A 23048-nucleotide genomic window follows, 5' to 3' on the forward strand; every position below is an offset into this window, starting at 1 on the left:
GAGATCTGTTCCTCTGCCTGCACTGATGCAAGCAGGGAAACAGGCCAACATATTGCTTCTGGCTGGAGCAAGCAATATAAATAGCTGCTCCTTAAGTGCAGGAGCAATGCCGGCTCCCGCAGCATGCAGGGAGTTGGCTGGGGCAGCAGTACCCGGGGGCACCCCGACAGCTCCCAATGTGTGCTTGGGGTGGGCACTCATTACCCATGTGTTTTAAAAAGAAGACACTGGGGGATGGGGTCCTTAGGGCTAAATAGGCTCAGAGAGGGGGGCTGTGCAATTCCCTTCCCTTTAAAATTCAGAAGACCTGGAGTATGGGTTCTCCAGGGTCTAATGAGGGTCGGGGAGGGGGAAACATAGTACTACAGGGTACGAATCCATGATTTATGGTGGCTACATTTTTTTGCTAAAATAAGAAGTAAATTAAAACTGACAACAGTTTGTTCTGTAGGAACAGTGCACACTGCACACAGGGTGTACCCTGTAGTACTATGTTTTCACTAAGTGTGTAGCCGACACATGATAGTAGTGTAGCACCCTTTGTATATTATTTGATCAGTACTTTTCTTAGAACCAGTATTAGTGGAGTGTGCCTCATCATTCTTAATAGCTCGGGGAGGGGGGCCACACAGCCCCCTCCTCTTTAAAATAACTAAGGCCCTAGGAAATGGAGTCCCCAGTGCCTAATGAAGCTTGTAGAGGGGGGCCACGTGACCCCCTTCCCTTTAAAATACATAATGCCCTGGGGACACCAGGGCTTAATGAGGGTTGGGGAATGGGTCATGTGGTCCCCCTCCCTATTAAAATGTATACAGCCCTGGGGGATGGGGTCCACAGAGCCTAACAAGGCTCAGGTAGGGAGGGCATGTACCCCCTTTAAAATAAATAAGGCCCGGAAGGATCGTGTCCGTAGGGACAAATGAGGCTTGGGAGGCACACAGCTAACTATAACTTGCGCTCTCGCCATGCACTGCTTATGATCTCACATAATGCATCACTCATGACATGTTCTATGACATCATTTTTAGGTCCAACCTGGAGTTAGCGCACAAGCGCTGCTCTGGTGAGGATCTGCTTTAGTTCAGTACGTGAGGGAAGCCCCGCCCACTCCCCCGCCCATATTTTTTATTTGCTTGTGTCTTTGTCCTTCGTAAATACTGCCTTTGGATTAGTTTATAGGCTTGTTAGTCCCTCCTCATTACTGCCATGTCGTCATTTGTATCCTCCCATGGCTACTGGCCCCTTTACTTTGATTGTTACATGGTACATGTAATTTAGACTGTGAGCACTATTTTCTTTAATGAGGTTCTCCTACTGCCTTCTCTACTCCCCCCTCGCTCCTGCTGTCTGTGCCTTCTTGCCCCCTTCCTTCCCCGTCCGACTCCCGATGTTCGTGCCTTCCACCCCTGCCCGCACTCCCTTTGTCTGTGCCTTCTCCCCCATTGTCCGTGCCTTCCCCCCCTCCCTCCTGTTGTCAGTGATGACTACCGTTTGCAATGCAATAGGTCTCTCGTAAATGCGAGTCCTATTTCATTGCAAATGTTTGTTATTCATTCCTCTGGTTCTACTACCATCTCGGGCTCAGGTTCTTGTTTCCTCTGGTTTTCCACCTTGATTTCAGCATTCCGAAGGTTTGGTTGACTTTGGGTGGCAAATCCTAACTTTTATTTGTGTGGAAAAGAGGTATCTTTATTCATTTGGTGACTTCTGCGCCCAGAGTCGAGGACTTTTCCCACAGCGCATGAAAATTATTTTGAAAGAAAACATTCTTCAGGAAGTTTCTGGATTCCCAGCCCAGCTCAGTGCGTTTGTTGGTGTCAGGTGTTCACAGCTTAGCAAATTTAGGAATTTAATTGGTCTCCAGTCCTGATAGGGGTAATAATTCTGGGTGTGTGCTACGGTCCCAATCAAACACAGTGCAACCTTTGTTCTGCTGTGAGAAGCAATGAAGAATTTGGGGTTCCAGTATTTTCTCGGGAGCTGGCATGTAACTCTGCAGGGTTAGATATGTGAAAGCCAGCCTTGTGCACGTGACCCGATGGGGACCTGAAAAGCTGCATACTTGCAGAGGTTTAGCAAAGACCACTAAACAGCAAGTGTTAGGAATTACATAATAATTTATTGAAAGCAGGAGACAGCTCTGAAGAGATGCCTGTACACTGTTGTTAACCCGTTCCCCCACATGGAAACCATTATAAAAGTTTTTTTTAAGTAGCGCACCAACAAAGTCAGCGAACATTCGAAACTCTATTGTGCTCGTTATGTGCAGCAAGTTTTTTATTTCCGCAAATCTTCCAGTTTGTCGTGTAGTTAGGTGACATCATTCTCCAAAACTGAGTGCCACCTAGCCTAGATAGTCAGTACTTTCTAATTTGAAACCTAAATTGAAATAACAATTTAATTTAAAAATCGCTTCAAATGTATTTTAAATCTATCCAAACTATTCCTAGATATTTTTTTGTTTTTTTTACTTCTAACAAGGTATTGCCTTATCCGAAAAAAATACAGATAATTTTAGTTGAAATTCTGTTAAAGTACCGGCTGCTGACCCTTCCAGAATCACTGAGCACAATTAAATGGCGATAATTGTTCATGAGAACAGACCAGCATTCCATCTCATTCGCAAAGCCCACTTTTGTGCTGCTTGAGGTAATAGGATCTCTGGGGGCTCGTGCCCAACCAGGGTGTTGGCATTTCCACTTCTAAGAGCTCAAAGAGAGCTAGTAAACGTAGGTCTCGTTAAGGTGGTGGGTCCTTGTATACGTGTCAATATGAATGCTGGCCACAGTGTTGGACTGAAACTTCGGGCAGTCTGGAACTGCTTAAATAGACGTGTTTCAAAGTCAAAGTCAAAGTCAAAACATTTATATAGCGCACTACATACCCAGAGGGTTTCAAGGCGCTTAGGAAGGGGAGGTGGATTATTTGTCAAATATCCACGTTTTAAGCTGCTTTCTGAACGCTAGGTGATTCTGGGTGAGGCGAAGGTAAGCGGGGAGTGAGTTCCATGTTTTGGCAGCCAGGTATGAGAAGGATCTGCCTCCCATGGTGGTCTTGTTGATGCGAGGTACAGTGGCGAAGGCTTGGCTGGAAGAGCGGAGTTGGCGGGAGGGGGTGTAGAAGGACAGTCGAGAGTTGAGGCAATCTGGTCCGATGTCGTAGAGTGATTTGTGTGCGTGGGTAAGCAATCGGAAAGTGATCCTCTTATTGACCGGTAGCCAGTGGAGGTCTTTAAGGTGACCGGAGATGTGTTCGTTGCGTGGGATGTCTAATATGAGACTGGCTGAGGCGTTTTGGATTCGTTGTAGTTTCTTCTGGAGTTTCGCGGTGGTACCTGCGTAGAGGGTGTTTCCGTAGTCCAGTCGGCTCGTGACTAGAGCGTGGGTGACTGGTTTCCTTGTTTCGGGGGGGATCCAGCGAAATGTTTTTCTGAGCATGCGAAGAATGTTAAAGCAGGAAGAGGATACGGCGCTGACTTGTCTGTTCATTGAGAGTGAAGAATCCAGGATGACGCCAAGGTTCCGTGCGTGGTCTGTCGGGATGGGTGCATTTCCGAGGGCTTCCGGCCACCAGGAGTCGTCCCATGCAGAGGGGGATTTACCTAAGATGAGGACTTCTGTTTTGTCTGAGTTCAGTTTCAGACGGCTTTGTTTCATCCATTCGGCGACTTCTTTCATTCCTTCGTGTAGGTTAGTTTTAGCGGTGCTGGGATCCTTGGTGAGAGATAGGATCAGTTGAGTGTCATCCGCGTAAGAGATGATGTTGAGGTTGTGTTGGCGGGCGATGGCCGCGAGGGGGCTCATGTATACGATGAAGAGGGTGGGACTGAGTGAGGATCCTTGTGGTACGCCGCAGATGATTTCAGAGGCCTCGGACTTGAATGGTGGGAGGCGGACTCTCTGGGTTCTTCCGGTGAGGAACGAGGTGATCCATTCCAGTGCCTTACCTTGGATTCCGATGTTTCTGAGGCGTTGTAAAAGGGTGCTGTGGCAGACTGTGTCGAAGGCTGCAGAGAGGTCGAGGAGGATGAGGGCGACTGTGTCTCCATTGTCCAGTAGAGTTCGAATGTCGTCTGTTGCTGCGATGAGGGCGGTCTCAGTGCTGTGTTTGGCTCGGAAGCCAGATTGTGAGGGGTCGAGTGATTTGTTGTCTTCGAGGAAGGCGGCGAGCTGGTTGTTGACAGCTTTCTCGATGACTTTGGCCGGGAATGGAAGAAGCGAGATGGGGCGGTAGTTTTTGAGTTCGGTGGGGTCTGCTGTTGGTTTTTTCAGAAGGGCGGTGAGTTCAGAGTGTTTCCAATCTTCTGGGAAGGTAGCGGAGTTGAAGGAGCAGTTGATGACGTCTCGGAGGTGCGGAGCTATGACGGAGTCTGCTTTGTTGAAGATGTGGTGGGGGCATGGGTCTGTGGGGGATCCAGAGTGGATGGAATTCATCAGGCGGATGGTGTCCTCAGTGGAGATTGGGTTCCAGGCGTTAAGGGTGTTAACGGGGGGAAGATGGTCAGTTGATGGTGGGGTGGGTTGGCTTCCGGGTTGGTTGTCAAAGCTGTTGTGGATGTCAGCAATCTTGTTGTGGAAAAAAGAGGCTAGGGAATCGCAGAGGGTTTGAGAGGGGGTGATGTCGTTGGAGTTGGCCGAGGGGTTGGAAAATTCCTTGACGATGTTGAAAAGTTCCTTGCTGTTGTGGGTGTTGTTGTCAAGTCGATCTTTGAATGCTGTTTTCTTGGCTTTTCGGATCAGTTGGTGGTGAGTACGGATGGCGCTTTTGAAGGCGTCCTTGTTGCTGGTGGATGGGTCTTTTTTCCAGGCCTTTTCAAGGGAGCGGCACAGTTTCTTGGATTTCTTGAGGTCGTCGTTGAACCATGAAGCCTTCTTGATGCCAAGTATGTGTTGACGTTTTTTCAGTGGTGCTAAGGTGTCGGCGGTGTTGGATAACCAAAGGGTGAGGTTGGAGGCGGCTTCGTTGGCATTAGAAGAGAGGGCTGGGGAGGTTTGAAGGAGTGATGTGGAGATCTGCTCTGTGGTGATTTTGTTCCAGTTTCTTCGTAGAGTTGGTTGGAGGTGGATGATGGGTTTCGGCTTGTTGTAGGTGAAGTGAACGCAGCTGTGGTCAGTCCAGAGGAGATCTGTAGTGTGGCTGAAGGAGACATGGTTGCTGGAGGTGAAGATGGGGTCGAGAGTGTGACCTGCGATGTGGGTGGGGGAAGTGACCAGTTGTTTAAGTCCGAGGTTGGCGAGGTTGTCTAAGAGGGTGGCGGTGTTGCGGTCGTTGCCCTTTTCAAGGTGGAAGTTGAGGTCTCCCAGAAGGATGTAGTCTTTGGAGGGGAGCGCGTGTGGGGTGATGAAGTCCGTGATGTCTTCACTGAATTTTGCGCGTGGTCCTGGTGGTCTGTAGAGGAGGGTGCCTCTGAGTGTGGTCGTGGGGTCGATGTGGATCTGGAAGTGAAGGTGTTCGGAGTTAGCAAGGTTGGCATCGGAGCTGGTGGTGATGCGGATGGATTTCTTATGGACGATAGCGATTCCTCCTCCTGTATGGTCGGTGCGGTCCTTGCGAGTGATCTTATAGTCTTCAGGGATAGCGATGGCGATGTCAGGGGCGGAGGAAGCGTTCATCCATGTTTCCGTTAGGAAGGCGACGTCAGGAGAGATGGTGTCTTTTAAGCTGGGTTTTTTTGTATCGTGGGCCGTGCCAAGAACAACAAGCATTTGCAATGCAATAGGTCTCGCATTTACGCGAGTTTAAGCTATTGGTATTGTAAATGACAATACATTTTATTTATGTTTTAAAAACAAAAACATAAATAAAAGGCATTGTCATTTGCAATGCAATAGCTCAAACTTGCATAAATGCGAGACCTACTGCATTGAAATGCTTGTTTTACTTTGCTGGCATCATCCAAGCTTCTTTGCTTTCACATAACTCTATAAACTAGTATGCATTAGATGCCTGAAAGTAAGTATCCAATAGCTCAGAAAATTTTGAACCATCATTAATGCCATCACAGATACATGCAAGCATGTTTTATGTGGAACATTGACCTTGTGCCATACACTTCACTGGTAGCCTAGTTCACAATACGAAATCTACCACAGATATATGGGAATTCCTCATTGCACACCCTGTCCAACGTCTGTTCCAAAATAAACGCTCTACTACGGACAGCTTTTATCTGTGTCAAACCCCTCACAGTCACCGAACCTACACTGAAAAATTAAGTTGATTTGAGTAGAAAAGTGGGTACTGTGAACAGTGTTTACACTACGGAGAGAGTTTAATCTGTACTGCACTGTTTGTAGACAGTGAAACTCTCTTGAGAAATACATCACACAGTATTAAAAAAAGCATCTACTAAGAACAGTGTACAATTTATGCAACATTAGTCAAAAAAGACTGTATTCTCTTAAAAAAAACAAAGTCTGAAGGTTCATACTGTGGGGAAAACTTTACAAATAGCCCATCTTCTGAAGCAAACAAAACACATGTACATAGGTTGGTACCTAGTGTACACAGTCTGTATGTTATGTAGAAATTGTCCTGCCGAAATGCTGCTTACAAAACATTAGTATATATTTACTAAGAATTTGTGCCGTGTTTGCTTCACAAAAGTGACACAAATCTACGAGAAATCTATTTTTCACAATTTACTTTCCAGCGCAAAACAAGTTTTCCCTTGAAAGTAATGAAAGCAACGCTATGCGTTGTTTTGCATTAGTTAGTACCCAGGGAGTATTCGATGGGTGGTGTTTGGGTGTTCCCAGGCACCCACCCATGTGTTTTTACACAAAACCCTATTTGCTAAACAAAATAGACAGGGATTTTCATCATAAAACAATTCCCATTTCAAATAGACACTGTCAGCAAGAAATGTTTTTATTTCTCCTTTCTTTGCAGACATTGCATGTGTGCCGCACTGTACAGCACATGCACAAAGTGGGAAAAGTTTTAAAGCTAGTCTAAGCAAGGTATTTCACACTGGAAAGGGTATCCATCCCATACAAAACCTATACTAGACTCGCGCAGACACCCTTTCACTTGCACTGGTGCTAGAGAGAGGGAAGGACAGTGCCATATCTCTGATAATATGGTGCGCTCAATCTCTCTCCTTATCAAGCGGCATTGCATTTTTACTGGTGCACTGTGCTGCACTGCTTGGGAAGTTGGTAGAAATACCACTTAATATCTACTACATAGAATCTATGCCCTTTTAGAAACGTTTTCTGCCTTACTAAAAAACTTGTGTGGAACATACTTGACACAAGTCATCAAGTGTCATCTACGCACAGAGTTACTCTTCATTACAAACATTTACAACATGTTCAATATCTCTACACACACGATGCATTAGGAGCACATGCGTTTTGTAAACACTTACACTCATTAGCTGGACACACCCTGTACAAAATTAGGTGGAAAAGTAATATGTAGCTACCCTTCACTATGTACAATATGAAACAAATGGAAAGGGGCGACCATTCGGTCCCCCCGAACGTATGGTGGAGTACCACGATCCCCCCGGGAAGCCATCTTGGGCGGGAGGCGAGTCTCGGCTGGTATGCCCGAAGCGGCGTAGCCGGGGCGCGCCTTTTTCCCGCCCTAGAGTGGGTTGTCCTAGACACTGACGCGGCTGGCCACGCCCTCCGAGGCAGGCGGGGGCGGGTTTACGCCCGCCCTGAAGACGGATAAAAGGAGCAGAAAGCCAAGAAAGCATCCTCTTGTTCCTGTGCTCTGAAGCTGTACCTCCCCGCTGCACGTGAGCTCGAGACGGAACGAAGAGCCAATTTTGAGCGTAGTAATCTTTCTTTTGTCTTACAGATATTCCGTCTGAGAATGCCCAAGAAAGTCGGAAAGCGGGTCAGTACCGATCAGATGCTCCGCATGCTCATGAAGGAGGTAGCCGATTTGAAGAAGCAGATGGCGGCTAAGGACGGGGAGGGAGGACCGAAACGGCCTTTGCAGGGAGCAGTCCCCGGTGGGAGAGGCAAAAGGTCCAGAAGGGGGGCACTCGGGGGGGAAACCCCGGTTCCCGATACCCCACTTGAGGAGCCAACCCCGGTGCCGAAAGAGGGGAACCCGATCCCCGTGGTGGTCACCCCCGTGAACGGGGAAGATATGCCTCCTGAGTTAGCGGCACAATTGGCAGCGTGGTTGGGAAAAGATAGCGAGGGCACCACGGCTGACGACGCCCGGGCAGTAATGAGACAACTGCGGGAATCTAGGGAGGCTGCGAAGGCACCATCTTCTGTTAACGCATCAGGCCCAGGTTCGGTGGCAGATGCAGCGTCTGGTTCAGGTAAGCGGCCATTGCCGATTGCAGGGCAGGGGTCTGTACCTTCACGAAGGGAAAAGGTGGCTCAGCATGTGCCACTAGAAATTAAGGAAAAAATTTGGGCGAATAAGTATGTGAACATTTTTTCTTTGCTTACCGATCACTATGAGATGGAGCATGTAAAGAGCCAAAAGGAGCTCATGCATCCGAGTGTTTGGCGCGCAAAGATGGCCGCCTTTAAGGTTGACGAAAACATTGGTACTTGGGGCAGAACTTGGGGCAGAGCGTGGGGCATTTTTACCTCCATCATGGGCGAGCGCAGGCCCGAGTTGCTGACCGAGTTGCCTATTTATCAATCACGTATCATGGAGTATTCTGTAGCATATGGGGGCAATCAGTGGTTCTGCTATGACAATCTTTTTAGAAAAGCTAAGGAACACGACCCATTTTTGACTTGGGATTGTTACGACTCCGTGTCATGGCAAAAAATGGAGAGTACAGGAATGTTGAAGGTACCATTGTTAGGGAGTATCGGGGGGGAATCTTCCCGCCAAAACTCTGGGACACCCTTTCGGACGGGTGCAGGTAACGAGTACCACTCAAAGCCGAGTGGCAACACAGGTAAAAGGGGGATCTGTTGGAATTTTAACAGAGGGAAATGTACGAGGCCACAGGGGTCATGCAAATTCAGACATGAGTGTGGGGGGTGTGGGCAGCCATCCCATCCTGAGTCCATGTGCAGAGCCAAAACGGGTGATAACGGTGGTAAGGGAGGCGCCAAACAGGTCTAATATAGTCCGAGGGGCGCCTTTACCTACCCCGATTGATACCATGGCAATGATTCCTTGGCTCAACGAATACCCAGATCATGCTTCCGCTGGGGTGTTGCGAAACGGGTTTTCATATGGTTTCCGCATCCCAGTGGGGGATTTTCAGGGTGTAGCAAACTGTAAGAATCAACTGTCGGTCTTGCAGCACAAGGCAGTGGTGCAGGTAAAGATTGGGAAAGAGGTGACTCGAGGTCGTGTCGCCGGTCCATTCGATTTGCCACCGGTTGCTAACTTTGTTTGTTCCCCTCTAGGGGTGGTCCCCAAGAAGGACCCGGGTGAGTTTCGGCTGATACATAACTTGTCAGCCCCACGTGGTCTTTCCGTGAATGACGCAATAGACCCGGAAGTGTGTTCGGTGCGGTACGCATCTTTCGATGAGGCCGTTGCCATGTTGAATCGCCTGGGGCCCGGGACGCTGATGGCAAAATCGGACATCGAGTCAGCGTTCCGGTTGCTCCCGGTACACCCAGACGATCAGCGTCTCCTTGGTTTTCAGTTTCAGGGTCGCTATTACATGGATAGATGTATGCCAATGGGGTGCTCGATTTCCTGTGCCTATTTCGAGAAGTTCAGTTGTTTTCTGCAGTGGGTATTCACAAGGAAGACAGGTTTTCAACATGTTATGCACTATCTCTATGACTTTCTGTTTTTGGGGGCAGCCGGGGATCCTGAGTGTGGACAGGCTTTACATGAATTTTGTGTCTTAATGAATCAATTCGGTGTGCCATTGGCGCCAGGTAAGACTGTGGGTCCCTCGACCTTGATCGAGTTTCTGGGGATCGAGCTCGACTCGGTAGAAGGTTGTTTTCGATTACCCAAGGAAAAAGTGTTAAAATTCAGGTTATCCCTTGAGACATGTATTCGTGCAACAAAAATAAACCTGCATCAATTGCAACAGGTGGTGGGTCAGTTGAATTTTGCCCTGAGAGTGATGCCAATGGCGCGCCCCTTTTCCCGCTCGATTGCACAAGCCATGGTCGGCCTGAAGGAAGGACATCACCGCACGAGACTCTCGGCAGAGGTTTGCCAGGACATGCGCATTTGGTTGGCATTTCTGGCGGATTTCAATGGTCGAATTGTCTGGAACAAACCAGCGGTGTCCTCCGAGGAGCTGGGGCTTTGGACAGATTCGGCGGGGAGTATAGGTTTTGGTGCCATATTTGGTACACAATGGTCGGCTCAAAAATGGCCGTCATGGTGGCATGAGTGCGGGTTGACAAGTAACATTGCTTTTCTCGAACTTTTTCCTATTTTGGTGGCCCTGAAAACGTGGCCCGAGGGGTTCCGTGATCACTCTGTGGTGTTCTGGTCTGATAACATGACCGTGGTTGAGTGTATCAATAGTCAGGCAGCACGATGCAAATTGATTCTGAGACTGCTCAAGGAAATTGTGTTGTTATGCATGCAACTGAATGTACTGTTTAGGGCAAGACATGTGCCGGGGGTGATGAACCAAGCGGCTGATGCGCTTTCTCGTTTCCGTATGCAGGCCTTCTGGGGTTTTCTGCCCACAGCGGACCCGGTGGCGGCACCCTTTCCCGAAGCTCTCTGGTCTCTCGGTGCCCCGAACTACAAAACCTCGTGGGAGAGAGTTTAGCACCCAGGACGAGGAAGGCATATGAAGGGGCGTTCCGTTCCTATTGGGCCTTTTTGGGTACTGCTAGGGGGGAGCTTTGGGGTCAGGAAGAGTTTGTAGTGAAATTTCTGCTCTCTTTACATCAGGCAGGCAAATCAGTAGCTACGGCCCAGAGGCATCGGGCCGCCATTTCCTTTATGGCAAAGGCTCATGGGATCCAGGACCCGACAGCGTCTTTCGTTGTGCAGAAAGCGCTACGTGGGTGGCAACGCCTTGAGGGTCGCAGAGTAGATGAGAGGCACCCAATAGGTCTGGATAGGCTGACCCTGTTATTGTCCGTGCTCCCGGCAACGTGTTCATCCCAGTACGAGGCAGTGTTGTTCCGAGCCGCATTTGCACTAGCATTCCATGGGGCTATGCGGGTAAGCGAATTAGTGGCAAAGAACAAACGGGATACGATGGGGGGACTGTGCCGGGAGCACATTCAGGTCAGGGGGGAGACGATGACGATCTCATTTGTTAGGTCCAAATCCGATCAGGGAGCAATCGGGGACTGCGTAATCATTCAGAGGATCCCCGGGTCTTCCATGTGCCCTGTGGTATGCGTAGAGGAATATTTAGCGCAGAGGGTTGCAGCATGGGGGGGGACCTTGTTGAGACACGCTGACGCCACCCCACTGACGAGGTTTCAGTTCCAGAGGGTGCTTGCGATGTCGATTTCGGCCGCGGGCTTGAACCCCGGCGAGTTCGGGACCCATTCCTTTCGGATAGGGGCTGCTACTGAGGCTACAGCCAGGGGTCTGAATGTAGAACAAGTAAAACGTGTGGGGCGTTGGTCCTCGAACTGTTATAAAAGGTATGTGCGGTTGCACATGTTGTGAAGCTGTAATGATATACTCACGCTTCTTGTTTTTGTTTGGTTTTCAGTTGCGCAAGCTTACGAAGCGGGGCGGACTGTGCAATCGACCCGACTCCTGGGGACCAGCGGTCAGAAATCACCGTCTGCGAAAAAGGAGGTGTGGGTCGTGGGCCACTCATACGTGAGGCGTGCCGCGGACGTATTCAAAGCAGGTGATATGATTCACGTGGCTGGGGAATACGGGTACAGGGTGTCCTTCTACGGAAAGGGCGGGCTCTGTATTGACCAGTTTCAATCCTTTTTTGAGGGTTTGTTAGAGCGGACGAGGTCACCGCCGTCTATAATCATAGTCCATCTTGGGGGTAACGATCTGGTGGCCACTGGTAGACGACTTCTTCTTGAGGCAATGCTTTCCACAGTAAGTTGGTTGGCAAGAAGAGTTCCAGGGTGCACAATTGCATGGTCCCATATGATCCCACGAAAAGTGGGGCGGGGGGCTATTTCGGTTTCTGCTCTGACTCATTCAGTAAAGAAAATAAATAACAAAGTGAGTAGATTGTTTCGTTCAAGTACACTGCATTCTGTTTCGCATGGTTGTATCAAAGGGGACAGCATGTATTTGGGGGACGGGGTTCATTTGTCCCGGGTGGGGAATGAGTTACTCATAGGAGACCTCATAGCTTGGTTGAAGGGTTTAAAACATGACCTTTAGGCAGGAGTGGGGGGTCCGGATAGCCGGTCAACTATCCGGCCTGTGGCGGTAAGGTCATGATCGGTGAGCAGTAATTGGAAGATCCCTATGGGGGGGCGTCACCCATTACGGATGGGAGCGCTCGGGGGAGGTGGCCATGGGCCCCTCAACGGGGAGGCGGTCCTGTCTAAGGATAGGCCGCCGGAAGGAAAGGAAAGGTGGTCAAGGCCCCTTCCTGGATAGGAGGGGCTACGGGCCCTCCTGGGGAATTTCCCGGGGCCAGGACATCTGCGACGGCAGATGGGTAAGTTGTGTGGGGTGCAGGAGGGGGTTTACGCTACCTTTTAGACACCTCACACGAGTCCTCGGACGACCGTTAAATGGCGTCGAGTTCATTGGGGCCCCCGTCAAGTCCAAGGGAAATTGGTAGATGCACTTGAGGTACGCCTCTGTGCGGTCGCTCCCCTCACAAGTGAGGGTGGTTTTTCTGGTTTAGGGATCTGACACCGGTTACGACCTTGCCGTTGGCCCTTAACGTTAGGATGTACAATTTCAAGTCAAATGTTTTGTAGGATGTTAGTTCGGCTAGGAGAACCTTTGTATTAGAGATCTGTTAAGGTTAGCCAAACATCGTAATGTGGAAATGAAATTGTACATAATATGAAACTGTTATTTTAATGTTTTGATTTTGTTTCATATTTTAATAAATACGGCCGGGAAGGGTAACTCCCTTCCCGCCTTCCAAAAGTTCAAGAACTGTTTCCGGTTTCCCAATTCTTGGGGATTGTGTTGAGAGGGGGTGGCGGGTATCTCAGCCATATGGAAAGGGGCGACCATTCGGTCCCCCCGAAAGTATGGTGGAGTACCACGATCCCCCCGGGAAGCCATCTTGGGCGGGAGGCGAGTCTCGGCTGGTATGCCCGAAGCGGCGTAGCCGGGGCGCGCCTTTTTCCCGCCCTAGAGTGGGTTGTCCTAGACACTGACGCGGCTGGCCACGCCCTCGGAGGCAGGCGGGGGCGGGTTTACGCCCGCCCTGAAGACGGATAAAAGGAGCAGAAAGCCAAGAAAGCATCCTCTTGTTCCTGTGCTCTGAAGCTGCACCTCCCCGCTGCACGTGAGCTCGAGACGGAACGAAGAGCCACTTTTGACCCACCCACCAGCCCCTGAGGACAGCTAGTTGTTTTTGAATAAAGTTTGGATGTGGTAACTCTGTTTTTGCAGGTTGTGATGATTGTCGTGAAATTTTTGAATATGCAATAAAGAATGGTTATTTTCAGTATGTTTTTGCAAATAAAGTAATTTTGCACTAGTGTTGATCAGTATTCATGCTTGTAATAAGTTATGTTTGTTTTGTAATCTTAGTGAGTTAGGTAGAATTGTCGTATTTATTTTGGTCGGGCGGTAAGGTCATGATCGGTGAGCAGTAATTGGAAGATCCCTATGGGGGGGCGTCACCCATTACGGATGGGAGCGCTCGGGGGAGGTGGCCATGGGCCCCTCAACGGGGAGGCGGTCCCGTCTAAGGATAGGCCGCCGGAAGGAAAGGAAAGGTGGTCAAGGCCCCTTCCTGGATAGGAGGGGCTACGGGCCCTCCTGGGGAATTTCCCGGGGCCAGGACATCTGCGACGGCAGATGGGTAAGTTGTGTGGGGTGCGGGAGGGGGTTTACGCTACCTTTTAGACACCTCACACGAGTCCTCGGACGACCGTTAAATGGCGTCGAGTTCATTGGGGCCCCCGTCAAGTCCAAGGGAAATTGGTAGATGCACTTGAGGTACGCCTCTGTGCGGTCGCTCCCCTCACAAGTGAGGGTGGTTTTTCTGGTTTAGGGATCTGACACCGGTTACGACCTTGCCGTTGGCCCTTAACGTTAGGATGTACAATTTCAAGTCAAATGTTTTGTAGGATGTTAGTTCGGCTAGGAGAACCTTTGTATTAGAGATCTGTTAAGGTTAGCCAAACATCGTAATGTGGAAATGAAATTGTACATAATATGAAACTGTTATTTTAATGTTTTGATTTTGTTTCATATTTTAATAAATACGGCCGGGAAGGGTAACTCCCTTCCCGCCTTCCAAAAGTTCAAGAACTGTTTCCGGTTTCCCAATTCTTGGGGATTGTGTTGAGAGGGGGTGGCGGGTATCTCAGCCATACTAACACACTCATTGGATGATTTCATCAGTGATGATATGTCATCAATAATGTAATTTGAGATGTCATCAGTGATGTCATAAATGATGTCATAGAACATGTCTCCCGTGATATAACATAAGAGGCCATACATTGTTTATGGCAGGGTCACAAGTTGTAGTTAGCTCTGCTAACTATAACGGGTGAATTTCTGTGTTTTGTTTAGTTCAAACCATCAATGTTGTCACTGACATATTCACCTAACTATGACATTACTTTAACCTTTAGGTTTTTCAGGGAACTTTTAAGGCTCTTTATTCTTTTTAAACAAAACAGATCTATTTAACATACCTAAATATAATGTCACTTTAACCTTTGTTTTTTCAGTGAAAATATATATAGATATATAGAGAGATAAAGATACTCATGTTTATGTTCATACACACTTGTGTTTGTAGTTACTGCTCCTTGTTGACTATATTCTTCAGGGAACGGTATTGGTTACAAAATCAGCTACCGGTGGGCTTTTGGTTGCACTTTGACAAGGATAAATATGTATAAAGCTTAGAATGTCCATCTTTGGCTGTACCCTCCTTTTTAGAATGTGTGGTGAGTTCACAGTCAAGCCACTGTGAACAGTTTTTTTAGTGACTGAAGTTTTGTAAAGCATAGTTTAAACTTTAGAAAGTGCTCACAAGAGCTGTTGAAATGATTGAGTTAAAAAAGAGCGATAAATAAGGGTGAGAGGATAATCCCTTTACAGGGAATCCTTGTCTTTGAAAATGTCCTTAAGAGTCAGTAACTTGAATACTTGGATTGCATATTTTGTGAAGGGCATAAATCTACAACAAATTATTTTCTGAAAATTAGACGATCCTACGTGGAATTTCATGCTGAGTTTATTTTTGATTTAATGTGAAATTGTCACTGTAAAATGCAGCCTGTGAGTCCCATGACATATATCAAAGAATCAGTGGCTTATGAATGTGCGTTAGCCACTTGGCAGAAAGTGATTGATCCAAATTATGTTGAAGTTTTTTGGGAAGTGATTAAGGGCACTCCTTTTCTTGGGAGACTACAAGTCCCATTGTTTTCCACTTTGACCAGCAGCATCCCTTGACACTACCAATAAGCCCTGCATCTACTAAAACCTCTGGAAATATTTGATAACAGTTGAGGAAAATCTGATACTCAAGTAACCATTAGGTGTAAGGATTCAAGACATATACAATTGTAAAATGGTGTAAAATAAGTATATTCAAAGTGAAAGACAATTTATTGTAGATTTGTTAAAATCATTACATTCACACAATGAAATAATGAACAATCAATAGGTCAGGGATCATACATGCAACAAAACAAGCATAATAAAAATAAAATACTGCATTACATTCAGCTGTTTGCTGCTAGATGCAAGTATTTTTCAACTCTGAAACCTGCTGTTCACTAGTATCAAGCTAAAGGTTACAGTGCAGCAAATACCTGAGATATTCATAAACATTCCTTTTCGATATTAAGTGTTTCTTTCTGAAGCACAAGTAATTAATTGATAAGATCAAGCCTACTTTCATATTTGCGCAATTTAAAATATTTTCATGAATTCTAACAAATTTGTTTAGCAATAAAGATCCTCAAGCAGTTCAGTTGGTGCTTCAACAGCCAAAGCAGGCAGCGTATGCACAGACTTCACACTTGTCTGGATGTTCAGCCACTTGTGCTGTTAACAAAGAAAACACATTTTATGAGATGATAGTCACAATTCAATTCAATATGCTTTATTCGATCTTTTACAAATAGTCATAAAAGCAGTAACAATAAAAACCAGTATGTATCATCATACACATTTCATTTTTTTTTTTTATTGAAAGTTCATAACAATATAATGTACACTATACACAGCAATATATATTAAAACAAAAAGATAAATATACATGATGAGTATAAAAAAGGCAAGTGATAAAGCATAAGGCATTAAATACGATAAATACGATAGATTGATAGTCATATCAAAGTTAGGAAATTAGGAAAAAACTATGAGTCCCCACACTTCGACCGCCTCCATGCTGCCACGGGCGCCCAGATCCGTAGCCCCATTTCCCTGGATTTAGCTCCCTTTAGAGCATACAATTCTGACTCGATGTTATGGATCCCTAGCATACTGCAAATCCACATTTGGAAGGTTGGGGCCTCAACATCCTTCCATGCAGCAGCAATTAATATTCTAAAAACAGCTGTCGATATAAAAACGAGCGCCTCGAACTCTGTGCTTAAACCCAGTTTGGCATCACACCCAATTATTAAAAGTGTAGGGGATAGGTCTATTTTGACAGCTAGCAGCCCCTCTAAAAACTTTTCAATTTCCTTTTTAATGGGGCCTAATTTTCCACAGCTACAAAAGATGTGCACTGCGTCAGCGGGCCCATTCCCACACCTAGGGCAGTTGTTATCCGCCCTCCTTCCCCAATCATACAGTGTTGCCGGTGTGTAGTATAAATTGAAAAGAGTCTTAAAGTGCTGTGCTCTTAGATTTGAGGAGCGTAAAAACCTTTTATCCATTAAAATAGTTCTGTCCAGGTCAATATCTGGATCTCCCAGTTTAGCAGCCCAAGCAGCCTCTGTCTTGAGCATGTCATCATGTAGCTTTTCCAAAAATAACCCATATATTGACCTGATTCTGCGACCACCTCCCTTCATATAATCTTATAGTGCACAACTTTTTGATATATTTATACACTGTCTTTTTGATTTTATTGTGTTAGCCAACTGCATATATTTGAACTCTTGACAACCTCGCAGTAAGTACCGTGACTTCAGAAGTTCAAGGGGCCTCAATGCATCCTTTATCATCACTTGACCTAGTGTAGTGATTCCCTGTCTTTCCCAATATCTCCAAGGGCCATCCCTGCTGAGATGCGGGAATAATCCTGAATTCCAAAGTAGGGTATGTTGATTATATTTTGGAATACTCTGATTTTTCTGTACAGCGGACCATAACCCCCAGATGTCTTCCAGTATTTTATATCCTAATGCCTTATAAAAGCGTTTATCATATTTTCTCAGCATTACCCCGTATGCTTCACTCCCTAGAGCCAGCTGATAAATAGAGGGGATATCTCCCTGGCTGTGCAATCTGTCCTCAGGGAAGAAGAGTATAGCCATTTCTGTGAGAAGGCAAGACCAATTGTAGAACCTAAGATTAGGTATTCCTAGCCCACCCTTTTCCTGGGGAAGAGACATGTATTTGATTGATCTCCTCACCTTACCATATTGCCACACAAAGTTCATGAAAATTGCCTCCATTTCCTTGATCAATGTATCTTCTATTTTAAAGGGGATAGACCTGAATTTATATAAGATCTTCGGGAACATTGTCATTTTAATGACATTGACCCTGCCTATAATTGACAAATGGAGAGTATCTATTCTTTTTAGGTCCTGTTTCATCTTTTCCAATAGTGGCAAAAAGTTGTCTTTGATGATGTCCCTTGGCTGGGCATTGATTGTTATACCTAAGTATACTACTGATTCTACATATCTATCATCCTGTTTGACTATATTTCTTGAACATAATACCTGCGTTTTTTCCACATTAAGTCGATATCCGGATAACCTCCCAAAGTCAGAAGTGATATTAACTATTCCCCTCATGGCACTGTCAGGGTCAGTGGTGGTTATGGCTAAATCGCCCGCATATGCGAGGATTTTGGTGTGGAAACCGTTAATGACAACTGGCTTTATATTGGTACTATTCTTTATAAGAGTTATTAGGGGGTCTATGTATAATGCGAAAAGGATGGGTGAGCACGGACACCCTTGTCTCGTGCCTCTCGTTATATGAATCTGCCCAGAACTTTCACCCATAAGCTGGATGCTAGCGGTTGGATTAAAGTACATAGCCTGCATTGCCTGCCGGAATCTAGGACCAAATCCTCTATCTGCCATCACTCTCCACAGGAAACTCCACCTAACACGGTCAAACGCTTTTTCCGCGTCGAGGAGGATCATTGCGACCCCCCCCCCCACCAGCAGCATGGGTGTCGAACAGAGTTATGGCTCTTCTTATATGGTCAGTAGTATCCCTGCCCGGGACAAAACCATGCTGCCAGGGAGAGACCTGAGTCCCAATAATCCTCCCCAACCGTGTCGCCATGATTTTTGCATATAATTTGTTATCGCTATTTATTAACGATATTGGCCTGTAAGAGCCGGGACTTTCCTTAGGTTTCCCTTTTTTGTGGAATACCACTATACTGGTTTTGGTCCAAGATTCCGGTATAACTCCGGTAGTCATGACCCCATTGAATAGATCTAAAAGAAGTGGTGCCATTTCTTCCTTCAGGCATTTATAAACCTCCAGGGGTATGGCATCGGGCCCTGCTGCCTTGCCTGCTGCTAAGTCTTGTAGTGCCTCAGCAAGCTCATCCATAGTAATATTCTGCTCCAAGGTTTCTTTCTCGCTAAACGTGAGTTTAGTACCTGTTTCCGGCCAGTTTATACCCGGGTCATCTATGCCCAGCTCTTCCTTATATAGATCCTGATAAAACCTCCTAAAGACTTCAAGAATTTCAGTTGGTTTATTAAAGGTCCGATCCCCCATAGTATTTTTAGATGTGGCCTGTCTTATCCGTAACGCTAGAGCCCTACCTGCATTTTCCCCTGTTTCATACATTCTGGCTCTCTGGGTTTGGTATTCTGCTGCAGCTTTTTTAGCCAATTGCCGCTGGATGTCTGCCTTCATACTATTCAGCCGCTCTAAACTCTGAGTACCCTGATTCCCGTGGCATACATCCCTCCTATGCTGTTCCTCAGCCTCTGCCAGTTTTGCCAATAGACGTTCTCTCTCCCTTAGCTCCTTTCCACATCCGACCCGAGTAGCTAATTGTCTCCCCCCTCAGACCAGCTTTAAAACTATCCCAGACCATGACACGGGAGGCACTATATCTATTCGCGTCAAAAAATGACTGGGACCACTTCTTTACGTGCGCTATATAATTGCTGTCCACTAAAACCTTTCTGTCAAAAGTCCAGGGTCTGATTTTTGTCCTTTGTTTATTAACGCTCATTGTTAGGACAAGGGGGTTGTGATCTGATATTAACCTAGGGAGCATTGCGATTTCCAAGTTAGGAAGACAAGTAGCTAATATCATGAAATAGTCCAATTTTGTATGCTTATTGAATGGATGTGAGAAATATGTGAACCCGGGTACATCTTTCTTTAGGCTTCCCCACACGTCCCTCAGCCCATGGGATTGAATTATAGAGGATACTGCTCTGAACACCCGGGGCTTGCGACCAGTATATGGGGTATCACCTATAAAATCTGCTGAGATATTAAAATCACCGCATATTACTATAGGTGCTGGCCAGTGAGTTAGTTCCCTCTCTATGTGATCCATCACCCCCGGGTCATCCAGGTTAGAACCGTATACTGAACATAGAGTTATGCCTAGGTTCATTTCGCATATTGCCCATCTTCCCAATACATCGGCCTTAGATTTTTTTGCTCCCCCCAATCCTACCCTACCCATAATTGCTACCCCCTTTACTGTTAATGTCTGTGAGGAACAGGACAGAATTTCATAACCCCTTAGATTTAGCCAGTGTTTCTTTTTCCAAGGTAAGTGGGTCTTTTGTAGGCATATGATGTCAGCCCCTATTATTTTGATATACTCCTCAAACCTACCCCTCTTTTTCCAATTGTTCAATCCGCCTACATTTAGGCTTACTACCCTGATCCTAGACATAGCCCTGTAGGGAACATAGCCAATGCACTAACCAATCAAAAATCCTCCTGAACATTTCATGAGTATACATTTCTTCTTTAAACATTTCATTTATATTAATATACACATTTATTGCATGAACTTTCTTTTTACTTTTTGCTTTTCCCTTCCCTTCCCCACCCCCCCACCCCACTCCAAACCTTGTCCCCCCTGACCCCAACCCCAACCCCCACCCTAGCGAAGCGCGCAGACTGAGTCTGTGCGTGTGATGGATGCAGCCCAGCAGTGGACACTATGCAAACGACTTATTGGACCTCAACCTCAACCTCATAATCAAACCATAAACCACCTTATCGTGACACCAATAACTCAGTGAAACCTAAAACTCGGAAGTCATACACTGCACCCCAATAATCTATATTCTACCCCCCTTAGACTACATCATTCTTTGAAACAGATCATTTGAAGGCTTGGTAAGAAGGCACACTGCCGGTAACTATATTATACATAGTATGATACTGTACTATACTATATTGAGTCCAGATACTCCTGAGCTTTGATTTCTGAGGAGAAGTATATTGTCTTGCCCAGGTGAATTACTTTTAGTTGGGCTGGATTGATAAGATAGACCTGTACTCTTTAATCCTGGAAAGGCTTGATTAATTATCTTAATCTCCAACGTCGTTCGACGGTGGCGTGGCAAAAATCAGGCCTTACGAAGAAGGATCCCCCCTCCAAGGTTCTTTTGGCGTCTGGCCTCGCCTTCTCTGAAATGGACTGTCGCAAAGAAAGTTACCTATGTAGATGAGAATTGCTCTCGGCTTATCACCTGCTCTGGCATTCTGCCTCAATTTGAACGGTGTCCTATGCGCCCTCTGGATTTCAGTGGTCCAGTTCCACCCGGCAACATCTGGAAAAGCTTTCTCGAAAATTTTAACCATAAAGGCTTTGACATCCTATCCCTTCAATTCCTTCCGGAATCCCAAGGACTCTGAGATTATTCCTCCTTTGCCTATTTTCTAGGTCTTCCAGCTTCCACTGGACATCCTGTGCTTGTGCTCCGAGAGATTCCTCTCTGCTCGTGGCGGCTGCAGCCTCTACTTCAGTGGCGACTATCCTCTCTTCTAGATTTGAGACCCTATCTCCAATGTTCACACAGGCTTTTGAAAGTTTTCTGACCACTCCTTTCATTTTTCTCATTGCTGCTTGGGCCTTGAGACTATCTGAACGTGTCTCTTCTCGATGTGCTGTGATTCCTTGATGGATTGATTCCATCATTGCCATCAATTACATCATTGAGAGTTGTGTGGTCCCCTGGTTCTGTGTATGACCCGTCCCCTGATTAGAGTTTCCTTGTAGGGATGTTGTTAGAGAATGATCCCATGTTAATTCTGCTTGGTTCCTTTGAGGAAACATATTTTTAATAGTCGTTGATGGTACCCCCACCTCGATGTCGCTCTCTGTTTCTGGATTACTGCAGTCGATATCAGAGCTATGCAGCTCCTCATCCTCTGACCAATCAGCCTCCTCTGTTACGGAAAAGAAACATTCACTAGGGGTCTTCTCTTTTTCCCTCTCCTTCTCCCCATGTATCAAACCACACTGATTGGCGTTTGCTGTTGTTTGTCCTTGTTCACCAGGGGCCACAGTAATCGTGATAGTCTCTTTCGATATTTCGCCTGTTGCTGGGCCTCCTTGATCGTTTCCGCTATTTTTTAATGCAGGTGTGGCAATATGCTCTACCATGCCATCTGGAAATGAGGTTATCGTGTCCTTAGCTGATATAGGATCTGTATCCTCATTCCCCTCATTACCAGGTCCTTCATCACCCTCCACAGTCATAGGAATTGGAAGCGCCGAGTGGGCCGTCAAGCCCTGAGCTCCATTAAAGGCATCGCCCACGGATCCAATCTCCTGGTGTGGCTGCAACTGCGGTTGAAGTTGTGACTGTGGCGTTGAGACCGACTGTAGCACAGGCTCAATCTCTGGCTCGGGTTCATGCTCCACATCCTCTTCGGTAGCCAGTAATGATATAATTGCCGCTACTGGGGCCATTTCCATTTCCATTGTTTTCACCTTTTTTGTCTTGTCCTTTCGGTTCATCAGATCTACCACACTTATAGTGGCAGTGGCAGTGGCTGTGGCGGCGGCTTGCCTGGTTCTAACAGAGGGGGGCCGCATCTCTTTGGGGGTACTCTGTCCTGAGGACTGTTGTTGCTGTCTTGTCCGACCCCCAGGTTCTACTTCAAGCGTTACTCCCTCAGCGCCAATGCTGTTTACAGGAACAGGCACAACGTTTATAGGATTGTCTATGATATTACCTGCTGTGCCGGCATTTTCAGCTGCGTTTTTCATTTTAGATAGCGGCTTACCTCCGGTGTTGGTTTTCGGGGCCATCCGCACAGAGAGCACTGAGAGTAACGAGAGCCACTGCTTTGCTCTAATCTGCTTCCTGTCCCCACGGTCTACACAGCCTCTGAATACCGCTCTGCGATTGCCGCTGCCTCCACTCAGCTCCGCCGGAACTGTACTGCTCCGCCTCCTGACTCCGCGGACTCTGCTGAACCTGCCGGCCAACCCGATCCTCAGGAGCAACGAGGCTACAAGCCTCAACAGTCCGGGAGGGAGTGCCCTGCGGTGAAGAGCGGCCAGAAACATCCAAGCCGCCATGCTGTATCTGGGCGTTTTTTCATGCAATTACTCGCCTTTCATCATAATCCTTTTTAGCTCGGAAGCTTCTCTTCACTGAGTGCCCGGTAAGTCCATAGCATAATCCGGCATTAAAGAACGAGTTTGTCGAGGTTACACACAACCGTGTCCACACTGCCGATGCTGCTGCTCAGTCATACCTCACGGCCGCCATCTTGCTTCCGCTGTGAGACCGACTGTAGCACAGGCTCAATCTCTCTCATTATACACATTTAATATGTAATAAAAACACACGTATTTATAAATCATATACTGAATCCTAAAA

General features: G+C 46.8%; 1 protein-coding gene across 1 annotated transcript in view; it reads right to left on the bottom strand.

Moving 5' to 3' along the window:
* Positions 1-15608: 15608 nt before the first annotated feature.
* Positions 15609-23048, bottom strand: part of LOC147711519 (guanylin-like) — a 54024-nt gene continuing 46584 nt past the window's right edge. Inside the window, exon 3 of the mRNA XM_086920204.1 lies at positions 15609-16068. Coding sequence (XP_086776330.1) covers positions 16004-16068 — 65 coding nt within the window. The 3' untranslated portion in view covers positions 15609-16003. The remainder of the gene's footprint in view (positions 16069-23048) is intronic.

The sequence above is a fragment of the Lissotriton vulgaris genome, chromosome 5 (assembly GCF_964263255.1).
Source record: "Lissotriton vulgaris chromosome 5, aLisVul1.2, whole genome shotgun sequence".
NCBI lineage: Eukaryota > Metazoa > Chordata > Amphibia > Caudata > Salamandridae > Lissotriton > Lissotriton vulgaris.